This window comes from Protopterus annectens, chromosome 3.part0 (assembly GCF_019279795.1).
Source record: "Protopterus annectens isolate FY-2018-M chromosome 3.part0, PAN1.0, whole genome shotgun sequence".
In the NCBI taxonomy this organism is placed as follows: domain Eukaryota; kingdom Metazoa; phylum Chordata; order Ceratodontiformes; family Protopteridae; genus Protopterus; species Protopterus annectens.
Genome location: NC_056731.1, coordinates 1,341,913,381 through 1,341,928,515, shown reverse-complemented (window position 1 = coordinate 1,341,928,515; position 15,135 = coordinate 1,341,913,381). Strand labels below are relative to the sequence as shown.

At 40.4% G+C, this 15,135-nt stretch overlaps 1 protein-coding gene across 1 annotated transcript in view; it reads left to right on the top strand.

Moving 5' to 3' along the window:
• The window catches only part of LOC122796740 (beta-1,4-galactosyltransferase 6), a 339,205-nt gene extending 331,253 nt beyond the window's left edge, over positions 1-7,952 (top strand). Inside the window, exon 5 of the mRNA XM_044065449.1 lies at positions 4,574-7,952. Coding sequence (XP_043921384.1) covers positions 4,574-4,721 — 148 coding nt within the window. The 3' untranslated portion in view covers positions 4,722-7,952. The remainder of the gene's footprint in view (positions 1-4,573) is intronic.
• Positions 7,953-15,135: the final 7,183 nt, after the last annotated feature.

Here is a 15,135-nt window from a genome sequence, read left to right as displayed (position 1 = left end):
AACATCCCTTCATCGATGACTATTGCAGTTCCTGTAAATTAAGCAGTTATGTTTGTGTAGCATTGCATATAGTTTGTATCCAGGTTTCATTATACTTTTATTTGCAAGAAGTCTCTGATTTGTTTGTGAACTGGCACTCCAAGAGCTAGGAGTGCTATTGTTGTGTGGACATATTACAGCATATCACAGGTCAGCATAGGTCCATAGGTTTATAGGAGGTTACTAGGCTAGCAGTCCTAGAGCCTTTACATGCCTAGCCATGTTAATCCCAAGTAACCCCATTTGTTCTTTTTTGGGTAGTTAAGTTTATGAACAGTGGGTCAGTTATCAACAACGGCTACCCCTGTCCATGAGGAACAAAGGTGCTACCCCAGGGACAAATGCTGCCTCCCATCCAGTTATCTAGGTTGCATTTGAATAAGGTCAGTGAGGAGCTCTGTTTTACGTGAATAGTGAGTCTATTCCAGAGAAGTGGCAGTCTCTGGGAGACGTATCTCTCTCGCCAGCATGATCTGTTAATGTCACAAGCTAGGTTGAGCTCTTCAGAGTGAGTGACTCTTGAGCAATTTGACTTGCAGATATGCAGCAGTTCCATTATGGCAGGGTTGTCGATTACCCTATAGGCCAGGCACAGGTCACCTCTCAGTAGCCTGTAAGATACAGACTAAAGTGAAAGGGTTTTCAGCCTGTCCACGTAGGTCATGGCTTGGAGTCTCTGTATCTTCTTAGTGAAAAACCTCTTGGGGTCCCTCCAACAGCTGCAGGTGTCTAGTGAGATGCACACAAAAGGGTGCATTATACTCTATTAGTGGTCTGATAAGAGTCAAGTACAGTGGAGTCATACCATCCCTTGACCTAGATGCTATGCCCTTGCTAATGAGGTGCACTACGTAAAAGGCTTTCCTTACCCCTGTGGAAACCTGGTGGTCGAAGTCTCGCACCACTGGGTTGGAAATCAAGGGGGGGGGTGCTGTCAAAAAGGAATAATACTGCATTTTGTGCATTTAGTTTTAGACCATGGCTTTGGCACCAGTCTTGTTTGTGTTAGCCCTTCATGTAATATGTTGACATCATTGGGAGATCATTGCTCCCAGTTTGCAATCATCAGCAAACCTAGTGAGCCAAAAGCCATCTACTTTGGCATGGACTTCTGAGAAATAGATGCCAAACAGTAAGGGGCCCAGCACAGACCCTTGTAGTACTCCACTTGTCACGGGTCTACTGGTGGAGGTGGAGTCACCAATTCTGACAGAGTATGTTCTGTCAGTGAGCTTGATGGCTACCCATCTAGTAATGTAAGGGTTAATCCCTATCTGGGAGAGTTTCTCAATGAAGCCAGAATGGGGAAGTTTGTCAGAAGCCTTGGCAAGGTGGAGATATGCTGTATGGACTGTCTTACCTTCATCCATGGCTTTGGTGACATTCTCAAAGAAGTTTATCAGGTTTAATAAGCATGATCTACCCTTAACAAAGCAAAATTAGGTTTGGTCCAGCATTTGGAAGTCGCCAATGTCCTTGTTGATAAGGTCCATGGTAATTCTTTCCATGGCCTTGCAGATGAGGTTGGTTAGACTTATGGGTCTGTAGTTCCCAGGGTTAGTTGATGGCCCCCCTTTGTGCATGGGGCATTACTGTTGCTGTTCTCCATTCTCCGGGCACATAGCCAGTTTTCAAGCTATGATTAAAGAGAACGCCAAGTGGGTGCACTAGTTCTTGTTTCACATTGTTTAGTAAACAGTCTGGGATATTATCTGGTCCCACTGAGGCCATGTTTTTGGCCTTCATGAGCACAGAGAAATGCTAGGCAGAGTGCTGGTGTCAGGTATGCTTTGGGATATAATAGGTGGGGATGGGGAGGGTAAAGTTTGCAATGAATCTGTCAGCTAGCAGGTTGGCAATATCTTCCTGTATAGTATAAGTGATCCCATCTACAACCAGTTCGGCACATAGCTGGGCATTCACTTTTACACTTTGGACATAGTTAAAGAATGCTTTATGATTATCCTTGGCTAGAGATGCGATTTTATTTTTGTAAATTATGGTGGTGGTGCTGCGGTAGCATTGTCGCCTCATAGCAAGACTCTGTCCCGTTCGATTCTTAGCTAGAGCGTCTTCTGTGTGGAGGCATACATGAATGGGGCGTGCCTTCGTTGAAGGTTGTGCGTCAGGGCTGGTCACCCGGTATGTAAAAATCCACTACCAATCATTAGCGGACTGGAGTTCCACTGTGGCGACCCCTAACCGGGAAAAGCCAAAAGACGCAGACTTTAGAAGACTTTACAAGATTTCTGATTTTTCTGTAAGAACTCTTCCTCTGCAGAGTGATATCCCTCTTGCTTTTAGACAACAGTTTCTTCCTGTTGTGATGTAATCTGTTTATATTTGAAGTCCACTACAGTGGCTTGATTTTGCAGAAAGACCTGGTTTTGATCCAGTCAAGTTCAGCAGAGTTTATGCAGTCACTTAAGTGCTTGTACAGGGCATTTGCACACACTTCTAAATAGTGATTATTGGTATCTGCGATTGTGGGTGGTATGAAGCTTTTTGTATCATCACTTAGTATGCTAGTTAGCTTTGGAGAAGTTTTTTATAATTTTTGTTTCTGTTAGGGTGTCAGTTCCAGTAGTTACTTCAAATGAGATTGATTTGTAGTCTGACTTAACCAAGGAGGGCATCACACATGGTGTAGTACAGCAATGCCCCCATGTTGTTGAGTACTAGTCCAGAACATTAGAGCCCGTAGTTGGGGGTGCAGACTATCTTTTCCAGAGTATTTGTGTTACCATCCTGTACATAATCAGGCAGCTGTTTGAGCAGGTGTCAACAGTGGGAGACTATGGAGACGGTTTCCTATAGAAGATTTTAAACTAGAACAGTTTGCTCATGTGCAAGCAAGGCTTTAATACGAGCAGGATGAAAGACTTTGATAAAGTTAAACCCACAGGCTAATCAGATAAAAACATAAAAAGCTATCAACCAGTAGTTTCCACCTTGGATATGTTGAATTTAGCTGTCTGCTCCAACCATAGAGCAAAAAAAAAAAAAAAAAACATTTGGTTGTAGAATAAAGTGGCTTTGAGCTCAAGTGCAGTAACAAATGCTATACAACAGAAGTAAGAATTCCTGCATTATCAGGAATCCTTGGAAATAAGTTCACTAGCCCTGAGTAATGTTCACAACACACAAAAATGTTGTAAAACTTAGAAATATTTTGGCAGACTCACTCAGAACTACTTGCAGTATCTCAGAGGAGGTTAGAAAAATCAGAATATTGTTAAAACAACCTAAGAGCAGTACAGTAGCAAACAGATGGAATTTCTTTAACAAGTGCAGGCTGAAAACCGTCATAGATTCAACCAAATAAATAAATGCAGCACAGAAGTGTTGAATATCACTGAAACAGTTACAGCAAGTATATACTTGTATCAGCTTTGTAGACCAGATGATTTTAGAAGTAATCTAAGTCTTGTAATCACAGGTGTCCAAGCCAGGCACAAGGTAGCTCTGAATAAATAAGCACACACTTACAAAAGTGTAAGGCTTTTAAACAAGCAGGATGAAAGACTTTGATAAAGTTAAACCCACAGGCCAAGCAGATAAAAACACAAAAAGCTATCAACCAGTAGTTTCCACCTTGGATAGGTTGAATTTTCCCTTCCAATGTAGAACAAAGTGGCTTTGAGCTCAAAGTATTAACTGCTATACAACAGAAGTAAGAATTCCTGCAGTATCCGGAATCCATAGAAATAAGTTCACTAACCCTGAGAAATGTTCACAACATACAAAAACTTTGCAAAACTTAGAAAGATTTTGGCAGATTTACTCAGAACAGCTTTTGCAGTATCAGAGAAGGTTAGGAAATATACTATGCACATCCACAAGGGATCCTCAGAGGAAAAATACCAAATTTAAAGGGAAGCAAGGATGAACACAATGGTAGGTCCTCTAAGGAGGGGTTCCTTTATAGATCACCTGATATGGTAATGATTTACCTGTTTTATATAGATAATATTTTGTGTGTTCCTACTGCCTGATGCTTCATTGAAAAGGTGGCAGTATTGTCTCACCCAGTAGGGATTATCTGGATATCAGAATACATATAATCAATAAAAACGTATGATTCCATAGTTCTCCACTTCAGTGCTTTGTAACCCTTTACAAGTCAGTTGACCAGACTAAAAGGTGCTTCTGTTTGATGGATTTTAAACAATCAAGTAAAATAATATAACAACCATGTGGAACCTCAGCTGCAGTGTGTGTAACTTAACATGGAGCATAGTTTGCACTGTTGTTGCAGGAAATCCATTTTTATGATCATGTTTCTGGGAGTGGGATATGGTACACATGGGAATGTCTCCCTCTTTTAGCAAGTCTGAAATGAGTTGCTTTTTTTGGTATTTGAGTTTGGGGGAGAGAAAGTTAGAAAGCTGTATAGCCATCCAGTCAATAGAAACTAAGCATAAAGATTTTTATCCTGTCACTGCCTTCTGAATTGTATCACTGAATATTTAATTCATGCATAGTTTAAAAGATTGTTTGCAGGTGACCTAATATATTTCTTTGTCTTCTGTAGGTATAAATTGTTACGTTATTCCAAAGAGCGTCAACTTGTTGATGGCCTGAACAACTTGAAGTATACTCCTGTAATAACAGTGGATAGGTTGTACAAAAATATCACTGTAAACCTTACACCAGAATTAGCACCTGTTGAAGACTATTGACTTCTTCCAAAGTCTTAAAAGCCTATGTCACTGTAAAGAATTAAGAACTTAAGCGCACTGCTAGTGTGGAAAGAAAATATTTGACACAGTCACTTAGCATTTTAATCTTCTAAAACATTTATCAAAGTGAATGATATATTGAATAATGAATTTAAATGTTGAAGAAATGCTGCACTTTTGTGTGTGCGTGTGTGTGTTTGTGTGCGTGCGTGCGTGCGTGTGTGTATATGAGCGACATGTCTTCCCACGTGTTGACCATGCTTATGAAGTTGTCACATCGTGAAAAATTAATGCCAGCAACTGCTGAGGTGAAATGTATAACACAAGTATGGTAAATCAAGCCTTGTTTTTTCATCTGACATAGCTGCTCATACAGAAGAATGAGAGTGAAAGAGAAAAACCTTTGAGGTGTTACCTCACAAGAAACTTTTATGTATACTCTTTGAGTTGAAGTGCTGTTTATCATTATTTTTGTACATATCTGATGTACGTTGAATGTCATTTTTAAAATGCTACCATGTTTATAGGTCAGTCTGTTTCAAGTGCAGCTGCTATATAGGTATCCCCATTTGCATGCACTATCAGATGTAAATACTGTACTAGTTGTTAAATGGTCTGCATATGTAAAGAGATGACAATACCTTTTTTTCAGGGAGCTACACCTCTTATGCTGCTGAGTTTCAGTAGTTGTGAGCTTATTGGCCTGCTTGCATTTTTTCAGGAGGTGATTTAATTTTATATAGATCAGGAAAAGCAGCAGTAGTTCTGTAGAGCCATTCCACATCCTTAAAAATTCATCCGAGTGCTTGCATGCAGTAACCTAAATGTTTGGAATATTGATCTGCCACCCGCTAAGAACACTTATTTTTGGTAAACTGCTTGAAATATATATTATTTTGTATTATTATGGTTCTGTTACAGAGTTCATTTATGGTATGTGACAAAAAAGTGCAGCGTATGTTTGAATTCTGAGTGTATGCTGTCAGTGTTTCAGTGCCCACATGTTCATCATAAAAGGGTCATTGTTCTCCATTTCATAAAAGTCCTTATTTTTAAATAACACAAGAAACTACTGCATTATGTCACTGAATAGTGGTGCTCAAAGCCCCTCTAAAAGTAAAGAAATTGATGTGTGCTATGTAGTCCAAGGAAAACAAAGGCCTAATCTGTCTACACTTATATTCCAATATCAAGATTGCTTTCATGCCAGTGTTTTTCAAGTGTACATGTGAATGTGCATCTTAGAGAAGGCATGTTTTTAAAAAAAATAGCCATTTTACATGGGGAAGACAGGGGGGGGGTGCATTTCAGATTTATTTTTTATTTGAAATCTGTATATCCCAAAATGGCATCTTGTAGCTCATGCTAGTTTTCAGAGCTGCTGAAAGGGCATGACAGTAGCAAATAACTGAACTGTTAAAATTTAGCATGTTCTCATAAAAAACAAAGGAAAGAAATCACATATTTGACATAACTGCACACTCTGAGTTAGCTGTAGAGGTTTCATGTGGAGAGCTGTTTTTTAATGTGGACTATTTCATTACAGTGAAATTATAATCTTGTATGGTGGCATTTCAGATACTGTGCCAAACTCAGCCTTTCCCCAAGGGCATGTTGATGCTTCTGTTTGCTTTTTGGCTGTTGAATGAGAAATGTGTAACCTGTGATGTCCCTCTTTATGGAGGTAGTACATTCCTCAATATCCTTTATTATGGTGATGAAGATACAACTTTTTCTTAATTTTGTTTGATGTTTAGTGTGTCATAGAGCAAACATTCTACACACTTTTTTTAAATTTATTCTGTTACACTTTGACTTTTTCTTGCCAGTTTTCAGTGAAATATTGGTGACTGGCAATGCATCCATATAAAATGAAGGCAGTACTGGGAAAAACAGATTTACAGAAAAAAAAAATCTTTAAAGATGCATCTCTTTGGCAAGGAGCTGTTACATCTTTACTTACAGAGATCTATAAACTTACTCATCTGCCAAAACAATTTTTACTGGTACTTTTGAGAAAATTAAGTGGACAACTTTTTGAGAGATGTGTGCCTGCCATTTAAATATGATGTGGACATCATGGAGTGATTTTAAAAGCTAGGATTTGTATTGCACTTTTGAGTGTTTACCTGTGCATTAATTTCAGAAAACACACTGGCAACAGCTAAAACATGGAAGTTTGAAAGTAACAAAGATGCTTGCATGTAATTTGTTTTTGTTTCAGTTGAGGTATCATGCTGGTATAGTTCTGTTGTCTGTATATCCTAGTAAGACTCCATACCCTTTCTGTTGTGTTTTTCATGAGCTCGTTTTTTAACTCAGATATGTACCACTAAAATGTAGATTATTTGTGAAAATGTAATGTGATTATATTTATGGCCTTTTTAAAATCTGTTTTTATAAGAAGCTTGAATTTTGAATGAAGAAAAGCTCAGAGTAATTGTATTCCAGGTCTTTTTCTTAGTTTTCCATTTAATGCTGTCTGTTGCTGTGCAGTGATATGGGTTAGTAACCAGAGGAAGTACTGTGGCTGATTGATTGTGCCAGCACTTATTTTTGTTAGATGTTCTCAGTCCAGTCCAGCATACTTTTACAGAACTGCTGGTGATCACTGTACATAAGTTTACTGGTTGATTATTTTCTACAGTTCTGTTAACTGCTGCTTCCATATTGCAGCAGGTTAATGTCAGTTGTCAATACTACAGACTAACAGCAACTTTTCTGATGGTATTCTGGCTACTCGGTCATAATGCATGTAAAAAAAATATATATGATGCATGTTATTGGTATAGAATAACATTCTATTTTTTTATACATTTTGGGACCTATTTGATGCTGTATACACTGTTGTATTTCATTCTACAACTATATTTATGAGCAGTATTTACATGGAGAACTTAAACTTTAAGGAGCAAAATGTGATCAGCTTACAAATCCAACATTTTTAGTAGTATTTGTGCAGTATACAGAACAGGCATAGCAGTTTCATTTTAAAAGTTTTTCTGGAATATTGATAAGAGTGAGAGTTCTCTATAATATCACAGAAGTCCAGCAGAAGTGCAACATTGTCCACTGTTACTATGAGTGCATAGGGTTATAGCACTATTCATTATAAATTATGTATGCTTGTCTAAATTCTAAAACAGAAATTCTAATGTCAGCAATGCAGACTGCACCATACCAAGAAGCATAATAATGTAAAAAATAAAATGAATGACATAGAAAATGTTACTTTTGACTCTGTCAGCAGTTAATGCCCGAACACACCATTGTTAACCAGTTTTTACAGCTAATCAGAGTAACTGGTAACATTAAGACTTCTGAGGACTGCAGTCACAGCATGCTCTTAACATGGAAGCCAGGAGTTGGAGAGAAATGCGGACACGCCGTCTGCAGCAGCAGGAGAGAGATTGGTAGCACATGCAGACAAATCACACTGTTGTTACTGAATGCCATGTACTGGAGGCACAGTTAAGAGTAGGCAAAAAAAAAAAATGGAAAGCCTCCCATACTGTCAAGACAGTAGTATTGTGACACCCCATGTCCTGTCTGTCCTCTCACTACCTTGCTGTGGAGATTGAGAAGAGGCAGTAGGACCATGCAGGTAGTACACACTGGGAGTTGGCACCAGAAACAGATGTAGACTAGCAAAGTATGAATGGCAGAGTCATGGACTAAAACTAATTGCCAAGAAATGCATAATAGTATGCTTTTGGAGGTCATCCACCCCTGGTAACTATCATATTGATAGCACACCCGTGAGAGTTGACCCAGTAGTCAGGGACTTAAGGACACACAGAGACAGTAATCTAGCGTTTGACCATCACGTATCTACAGTAGTGAAGAAATCATTCTGTGTTGCGGAACTTATAAACAATGGTATGGCATCTAGGTCTAAGAAAGTCATTGTTCCACTGTATTAGGCATTCATCAGATTTGTCATGGAGTACAATGCCATCTTTGGTATGTACCTAATCAGGCATATCCGAGAAATGGAATGTCCACAGAGGTTCCTCACTAAAACAATACAGGGCATAAGTAAAATGTCCTATGCAGACTGCCTCAAGACCCTATCCATGTATTCTATCTCCTAAAGGCTGTTGAGAGGAGATCTTTGCCTTGCATACAGGGCATTGTCAGACCCTACTCTGATTGACCTCCTGCATATCCGCAAAACAAACAGCACCATAATTAAATGTTCTAAATACTTAAACCTTGCCTGTGATATAAATTGGACCAACTGGAGAGACAGGCATGTAGCCCAGAGACTACCCCATCTCTGGAATAGGCTCCCATTCCATGTGAAGCAGAATTCCTTCCTAACCCAATTCAAGTGTAACTTGGACAACTGGATGAGGAACAGGAAATTCATCCCTGGTTTGGCACCTGTCTCTAATGGACACAGGTAATGGTTCATCTCCCAGGCCCCATTTGTAAATGTTTCATCTCTCAAGCCCCTACTTATACTCGTCAAGGACACCAGAACCTGTCAGAGATTTTGGGATGCATGGCTAATATTAAAAAGGCCCTGGTGGTCATTAGTCTAGTAAACACCTATGAACCTGATCAGATAGGATATGTTTCACTATAAATCATCCAGTGCATACAAGAATACAACACTAAGTAGAATTACTTATTTGTGTTAAGTTCATGTTAGTACTTTTGTTTCAGTAGCATCACGATCTTTCTTGTACCAGTTTCTTAAGAACATTTGCTCATGTATTGGCACTGCTGAATTTTAAGAGGTTATAGAAAATTAGCAGAAATCAGTGAGTGTTTGCTGTGGTTATGGAAACTTAAAAAAATAGATGCTGAGCAGTCTATATGAAACAGTAGAGCATCTGCAGTTGTGGAATTGCAGGTTACATTGACCTTATCATTTGTAAATTAAAGTTGGATAAAGTGTGTATTGAAAAAGAATGAATGATTATTCTGCTGGAACTGTTATTTGTAGTGATAATTGACCACTGTATGACTAAGACATCTATTTAGGAGTTTATCCCACTGTGAATCATTCTGAAAATGTTGTAGCTCTTCTTACAGGTGTAACTAGAAACAAATGGAGACATGTTGGCCTAGAGATAAGTAAATATTTAAACAAATGAACAGCACCCAGTCTGCTACAGTTGTATTATATATTGATGCCTGTCATTGCCAAGAATGTTAGAAGATTATATCAATGGATGCCTTTTTCAGTATGCTGGGGCATATAGTACTTTATCAAAACACAAAGTAATGTGTCTGTGTTATGCACTTTACATATATACAAATTTAATACACTACAGCACCTTTTTTATTACAGATAATCATACTGGCTTCCTGGAGGAGAAGGTATTTGTGCATACATTTCTCATCCTGGAAATGAATATCATGATTACTAAAACTATTTAGTCTTTCCTACTATATATTACTTGCAATTAAAAACCTGCTTATTTAAATTTCTGCATTTCCTATTGTTGCTTAGCCTTAAATGTCCATTCTCACTTTCAGTTGATTTATCTTGGTTTGAGATATGAAATATTAAAAATATTAATTACTGTTAATATTTTACTTATTGTTAATAGGTTTCTGTTTTATTTCTTATTCATTACTTACTTTATTTTTATTTATTTGTTTTTATACATTTGTTAACCAGGGTAGAGCTGATGCCAATGAATCACATTTTGATTAGATTCTAAATGAAAGTTAATTGTAGCATTTTTTAACAGATTATCTGAAGTACTTTCTACACTTGCTGAGTGCATTACTGGCTTTACAAGTACTCAGAGATACATCACTTCAGCAGGAACTCAGTGTTGTGGAAATAGTACATTTCTTGTGCTATTTTTGTATGGTGTTGGTGTGATTGTAAGAACAAAAGTAAAATGAAAATAATTAAAAACAGTTGATTGAAAATTATTGTACATATTTAAAAAAAAGATTTTGAACAACTAATATTAAACATAAATATTGAGGAGATGTTCTTCATGTTTCACTGTTGCAGTCATTACATTTGGGTTATCTGCTTGCAGGTAGCCCTCAGTCGGCCTGACTATCAAAGTCTTGGGTCCTGCGTTGGTTGCTGTCTCATCTTCCATGATGTCAGGTAGTCAGGGGTATAAAGCATGCAGCCGACGCCATTATATCAGTCTTTCTTGCTGTGTGGTGCCCGAAGCAGAAGCCATTCGCAAGTGCTGGTCGACCGACTCCTGAAATTTTCGTTTTCGAGTTTCAGATTTGAAGTCTTTAACTAAGCTAAGTACCCCATTGGGGATCCTTTTTCCTGTTCTAAACCGATGTCAGTAAAAGTTAACAATTGTATTTCTTGTGGAAAGCAAATACCTCAAAGATTCTCATTCGTACTGCATTCCTTGCTTAGGCCCAGACCACGGATATTGGCTAAGGCTCTTGCCACCCCCATAGTGCCTTTTTTAGGCAAGGCTCAAATTCTAAACCTACCACCCTAGAAAACAAAAACGGGAAGAAACTAAGGGTAATGCTGCTCAATGCCAGAAGTCTAAATCTCAAAATGCACGCACTTGAGGCCCTTCTCAGTATGGAGAACATCGATGTCTGTGCTGTGACTGAAACCTGGTTCAAGGCCCCTGAGAGCACCCCGGCACTATCAGGTTTTACCTCATATCATGCATTCCAGCCCCAAAACCCGGACCATTCCACAAAAGGAGGGGGTGTATCCATATTCATCAAGGATACCCACACCTCCAGGTTGGTGGCTACGCACGAAGCATCAGAAACCATCCAGGTGCAATTAACCATAGGCAAAACTGCTCTACAATTTGTAGCATGCTACAGGCCACCCTCTCAAACTCAGGAAACCCACACAGCCTTCCTGAAGACACTGGAGGGTATAAATGTATCACCAAACACCATCATATTGGGTGACTTCAACTACCCGAATATAGACTGGGAACATTACTCAAGCCCCAACTTTCTAGCCCAAAGGTTCCTGGAGTTCATACATTCAAATGCCATGGAACAACTAGTCACCGTCCCCACAAGAGGAGAAAATATACTAGATCTCATCATCACAAAGGAGAAAATATACTAGATCTCATCATCACAAACATGGGGACAAAATGCTCCACACCGGAAGTATATCCCTCTTTGGTGAGATCAGATCATAAACTAATCTCACTAGAAATCCACATCCCGCCCCCACCCCAAACAAAAAAGACCACAGTGAAGAACTTCTCTAAAGCAAACTTCACACTACTCAAGACAGGTGTGGTATCCTTCAAGGCCCCCGAGCCAATGGAAACCACAACCCAGTCTGCGGAAGCCCTTACAAATGCCTTCTATGAACACCTTCAGGACTGCATGGATCAGGCAATCCCAAATAAAACCAAGACTCTTTCCACCAAGGGCAAATGTCCAGTCTGGTGGACCCCAGCCATAAACAAACTTTACAATAAGAGGAGAAAGCTATTACATGATAGAGCAAAATCCCAAAAAGGGAAGGCATCTGTGATCAGTACTAGCAAGAAACTACGATCCCTCATAAAATCTTCCAAGGCCAACTTTGAGAAAATAATTGCCATAGATTCAAAAGACAATCATAAGGCCTTCTTCAGCTATGTAAGAAACCTGGGTGGAAACTCCCAGATATGTTCAGAATTAGTCCAAAATGATACAAAAATCACTGAACCCACAGACATTGCCAACATACTGGCAGACAGGTTCAGCGCAAACTTCACCCCCCTCTCCCCCCAAAAAGGAGAGATAACTATCCCAACAGAGTGTAGCCTCCTAGACATCTCAAATGCACAGGTGAAAGCTGCTCTCTCTAAAGCTAAAAACACAGCATCAGTGGGACCGGATGTTGTCCCCGGCTGTGTGCTACATGAACTCAACGAAGAACTAAACCCGCACATAAGGCAGCTGTTTAATCTTAGCCTTACCACAGGACATGTGCCCAAGGCGTGGCGTACGGCAACTGTGGTCCCACTCCACAAAGGCGGTGCCTCTACGGACCCTGGTAATTACTGTCCCATAAGCTTAACAAGCCTGGTCTGCAAAGCTATGGAGAGGATCATAATGGAACTCATAAACAAGGACATAGGGGACTTGCAGACCTTGGACCCAACCCAGTTTGGCTTTGTCAAGGGCAGATCTTGCCTTTTGAACTTGGTCAACTTCTTCGAAACAGTTACCAAGGTCATTGAGGGAAAGGCAGTCCATACAGCCTACCTTGACCTTGCAAAAGCTTTCGACACAATACCCCACTCGGGTATCATAGAGAAATTTACCAGCTTAAATGTAAACCCATATGTCACAAGATGGGTTGCAAACTGGCTAAAGGACAGAACCCACAGGGTTAGAGTTGCTGGAGCCATGTCAGACTCCAAGCCAGTTACAAGTGGTGTCCCACAGGGCTCGGTCCTTGGCCCCCTATTGTTCGGCATCTACTTCTCAGAAGTACAGGCAAACATAGGAGGACTATGGCTGACAAAGTTTGCGGATGACTGCAAACTGGGTGCCATAGTGGATAGTACATCGGACACAGACATCCTTCAGAGGGGTCTCACAGAAACTGATAGCTGGTGCCAGAGCCATGGCCTGAAGTTAAATGCAAAAAAGTGTATAGTCATACCCTTCGGGAAAAACAAGGTAACCCCAAGCTACCATATAGATGGCAACCCACTAAGCACAGAAGAGGTTATCAGGGACCTGGGTACCCAGGTTGACAGTGGCCTCTCGTTTGACACTCATGTTGCTAAAGTGGTTCGAAAGACCTTCTACATTGCCCATCTGATCATGAAGGGATTCACATCCAGATCAAGTGAGGTCATTGTTCCCCTGTACTCTTCACTTATCAGACCAGTGATCGAGTACAATGCCCCATTCGGGATGTATCTCACCCGACACCTGCAGCAATTGGAGAGACCCCAAAAGTTCCTCACCAAAAGGATAAAGGGACTCCAAAACCAGTCATATACTGCCAGACTGAAGAAACTCCAACTCTATTCAGTTGCATACCATCTGCTCAGAGGTGACCTGTGCCTGACATACAAGGCCATGACCAACCCAGAATTAATGGACATGCTCCACCTCAAAAAATCCAAATCCACCAGAACCACTAGAGCAAGTGACTTAAACCTTAGCACGGATATAAATAGGATGTGCTGGAGGGATAGATTTATCACCCAGAGACTCCCCATGCTGTGGAATAAAATCCCGGTCCATGTGAGGCAGAGCACCTCGCTGGCTCTGTTCAAGAGAAATCTTGACCGGTGGATGGGAGATCGTAGGTTTACCCCGGGAATCATCTCTGTGTCACTGCTGGACAGAGGCACAACAAACTAATGGGCACATTATTTCTAACATAAGGGGTGGCGTAAGCCACATAACTTTGTGCTAGGCTTATAAATGCCTTAGGGCAGATAGCCTAGTATAAACCTATGAACCTTTGAACGATGCACCTCACTGTCGGTATTGTGGCTTATTCAAACCTCGAACTATTCATTGTCTGTTCATTTTTGCATCAAATATTTTGGCACTCAGTTCAATTATCCAGAAATGGCTTTGGTAAGCCACCCGACTACCGACATTCCGAAAAAACGCAAAGATAAAGACAGAGACAGACCACATAGGTCCAAAGCTGCCGACGACGCTTCTCCTAAGCTAGTCGCCAGTTCACCGGTACTCTAAGGCACTTTTGCAGCCCCTGATACCTGCTACTTCAGATTCGCAGGCCTCTACTGAGATCCATTTGGAGTCCGGTATGCCGCAAGATGCTTCTTCGACTGTGGAACCTATGGATGTCTCTACCTTGGATGGGTCCGGAGCCACTGTGCAGGCACCGGCTTCTGAGGGTGTATTCAGGCCTACTGACTTGCATATTAAACAGACGCCATCTTCTTCTTCAAGGCCTAAAACTCGACCCACTCCTAGAAAAACAACGCCCAGACCCGCATGGTCAGGCTCCTATGCCTAAAAAACAAATGATAAGAATAGCTGAAGACCTTATTACTCTAATCAGGGAAGCCACCCTTCTCCCTCTAAGAGACCTAGAACTGATTTTCCTTCTGATTCTTCTGATCAGGATTCTGAAATTTCTGTTTTCTCTGATGACCAGGAGATGCCCTTATCTACCTATGAGGATTCTGATGCAGAGGACTTCATTCCCTCTGCTTCCCTTCCAGAGGATTTCTCTTTTGCTGAAACTTTGCATACTCTTAGAGAGCATTTCCACTGGAAAAGCCAGGATTACTCTGACTCCAAAAAGAGGCTTAGGGAATTATTACTCCTACCTCAACACAGGCCTTTAGCTATCCCTCCTGTACTAGACATTGTAGATGATGCCTTCTTGGAATCTAGCCTGGCCCCTGACACTTCACCTGTAGCTCTGACTCTCAAAAGTTCCTCTCTAAGAATCCTACATGCAGATCCTGAGACCATTTCACAGGGATCCAAA